Source organism: Balaenoptera musculus, chromosome 7 (genome assembly GCF_009873245.2).
Source record: "Balaenoptera musculus isolate JJ_BM4_2016_0621 chromosome 7, mBalMus1.pri.v3, whole genome shotgun sequence".
Taxonomy (NCBI): Eukaryota; Metazoa; Chordata; class Mammalia; order Artiodactyla; family Balaenopteridae; genus Balaenoptera; species Balaenoptera musculus.
The window spans coordinates 66,780,860-66,783,755 of NC_045791.1; the positions used below are offsets into that span (position 1 = coordinate 66,780,860).

Here is a 2,896-nt window from a genome sequence, read left to right on the forward strand (position 1 = left end):
ATGTAATGTGTTATAATTACAGACAAATTAAGATAAGAAATGAAGGTAAGCAGATAGTTAAGGTAGTTGTATGAAACATAGAGGTTAAATTGGAAATTTTACTTCCACACAGTCTCTTAATGCTTAACAAAAGTAAAAGCCACATTTTTTCTGAGATGACAATGAAGATATTGATAACTATATTTCTTTAAAAATTCCTCCAGAGCGGCGGAGTCAAGATGGAGGAATACGCGCGCGAGCCTTGCCCCTGGCGCATTGTGGACGACTGTGGTGGGGCCTTTACGATGGGAACCATAGGTGGCGGGATCTTTCAAGCAATCAAAGGTTTTCGCAATTCTCCGGTGGGAGTAAACCACAGACTGCGAGGGAGTCTGACAGCCGTTAGAACCAGGGCCCCACAGTTGGGAGGTAGCTTTGCAGTTTGGGGAGGTCTGTTTTCCATGATTGACTGCAGTATGGTTCAAGTCAGAGGGAAAGAAGATCCCTGGAACTCCATCACGAGTGGTGCCTTAACAGGAGCCATCCTGGCAGCAAGAAACGGACCAGTGGCCATGGTTGGGTCAGCCGCGATGGGTGGCATTCTGCTAGCTCTCATTGAAGGAGCTGGTATCTTGTTGACAAGATTTGCCTCTGCCCAGTTTCCCAACGGTCCTCCGTTTGCTGAAGACCCCTCCCAGTTGCCTTCGGCCCAGTTACCATCCTCACCTTTCGGGGACTATCAACAATACCAGTAGGACCTCTCTCCCAGGACTTCTGTAACAGAATGAGCTGCGGTTCAAGGAAGGATTTCAGAAGGTCAAATTCAGTCTGTTTTTAAAACTGTAGGTGGGACAACTATGGCCAAATAGGCTGTGAAGAGACATTTAGCACATTTTTCTATTTAAAGGAACGTGGGGGGCGGGGGAGGGTCTTAAAAGATAATACATTTATTTATTCACACTTGGATTGTGTTTGTGATCAAAATAAATGTCTGAAATCTTTAGAAGGAAAAACAGTAAGTGCTTGGAAGATGAAGGACCAGTGGCAAACAGCAATGAAGCATGACCATCATTTCCTCGGGGACCTCTCTGCCTGGTTTTGTTCTGTTAAACAATAAAAAACGCCAGGAGATTGCTCTTTCTATTAAGATAAGTTGCAGAGTTCTACTTTTCGTCCTTGAATTCAAATAATGCAGAGTCCATTGAAAGTTGCACGTGGTGCAGTCACCAAGGATTGGTCCACAGCAAACACTTCTGGGCTGGAAGGCTGCGGGAAAGTGCTTAGCCTTCTCCTTGCAAGTAAAAAAATATGCCACGTCTTGATTTTGAGGGTGTCGGATACAAAACTCTCTTCACCTCTGAAGCTACTGTGTCTTGATTCTTAATCATCAGAAAAGCTTCCTTCCGGTATACCCAGTTCTGTATGAGAAGGTTCCTGGAGGGCATAACAGCCCTGGAAAAGTTTGGCGTTTATGGTATGCTGGAAAGTAAAATACATGCTGTTTTTAATGTGTTGCAAGTCCCCTGAAGCTGATCTTCGTCGAGGGTGTGTTTTGGGGTCTGGCCGGGCCTGGAAAATGGATTAGCATTTCAGAATAGGCCATTTTACTGGCTGTGGTGGAGATGCCATGCGGCCTTACAGGAGGCAGGCTGTCACTCCCCATTTGCCTGCCTCTGTGTGAAACGGAGAGCAAATCCGTGTGGGTGTGGTGAGCACACGCATATTTTGGCCCAGTGCCACGTACGTAGTAAGCATTTAATTTACTAATGCTGGTTCGATCTTTGTGTGGTAAAATATACAGGAAATCATATCATTTTAACCATTTGTAAGTGTACAGTTCAGTGGAATTTAAATTAGTGTAACAGTCACCATTGTGTATCCCAAAACTTCCTCATCATCACCAACAGAAACTCCCCATCCCGCCTTCCCCCAGCTCCTGGTAACCACAGGTCTACTTGCTGTCTCTGAGTTTGCCTATTCTGGGTACCTTGTATAAGTGGAACCGTACGATATTCGTCCTTCTGTGTCGCTCTTATTTCATGGAGCATCATGTTTTAAGGTCCGTCTGTGGTGTAGCATAAACCAACACTTCGTGCCTTTCAATGGCTGAGTAATATTGCATGGTATGCAGAGATCACATTTTATTTCTCCATTCATCCATTGATGGACACTTGGGCTGTTTACACCGTGTGACTCTTGTGAATAACATGGGCATACAAATATCTGAGCCCCTGCTTTCCGTTCCTTTGGGTGTAGACCTAGGAGTGGCGTTGCTGGGGCATGTGGTAGTTCTATGTTTAACTTTTGGAAGAAGCACCAAACTTTTCCACAGCGCTGCACCATTTGACATTTCCACCAGCAGTGCACGAAGGTTCCCATTTCTCCACATCCTCGCCAACACTTTTATTTTCCTTTAAATAAATACATTATAGCCAGTCAAAAAAAAAAAAAAAAAAAAAAAAAAAAAAAAAAAAAAAAAAATTCCTCCAGCTATAACATAACGTTCAAAATATTTTAGTCATTTCAGAACCAATAAAATCTAAAAATAAAAAGATTAAGGAATAGAAATGTTTTTCTTTCAACCTCTGAGCTTTTTGTGTTGAGTAGGTAGTTTAGCATCAAATGGGATTGCTCTGTTCCTCCTCTTAATAAGCTGCTGTCCTCAATTTAGTTTTTCAGGTGATTTAATTGATTTTACTGTAGGTGATAAAAAGGCAGAAGGAAAAATGAGGAAAATGTGAAGGATGGCAGAGACAAATTAAAGTGTTCCAGGATTGAATGAAACAGTGAAAGCAAATAATCACATAGAGTTAATGCTGTAAAATTTTTAAAAATTAACAAGCATTTACGAATGGTGGCTATAAAAGATTTGTGAAATTATTTCAAGAAAATGTTGTAAATGTTCTCTTCCATTTAT

General features: G+C 42.0%; 1 protein-coding gene across 1 annotated transcript; it reads left to right on the plus strand.

The window, feature by feature from the left end:
- Window positions 1–208: 208 nt before the first annotated feature.
- On the plus strand, window positions 209–1,487 carry LOC118898576 (mitochondrial import inner membrane translocase subunit Tim17-A). The gene has a single exon (XM_036859101.1). The coding sequence runs from the start codon at window positions 219–221 to the stop codon at window positions 732–734; it is 516 nt and encodes a 171-aa protein (XP_036714996.1). The 5' UTR covers window positions 209–218; the 3' UTR covers window positions 735–1,487.
- Window positions 1,488–2,896: the final 1,409 nt, after the last annotated feature.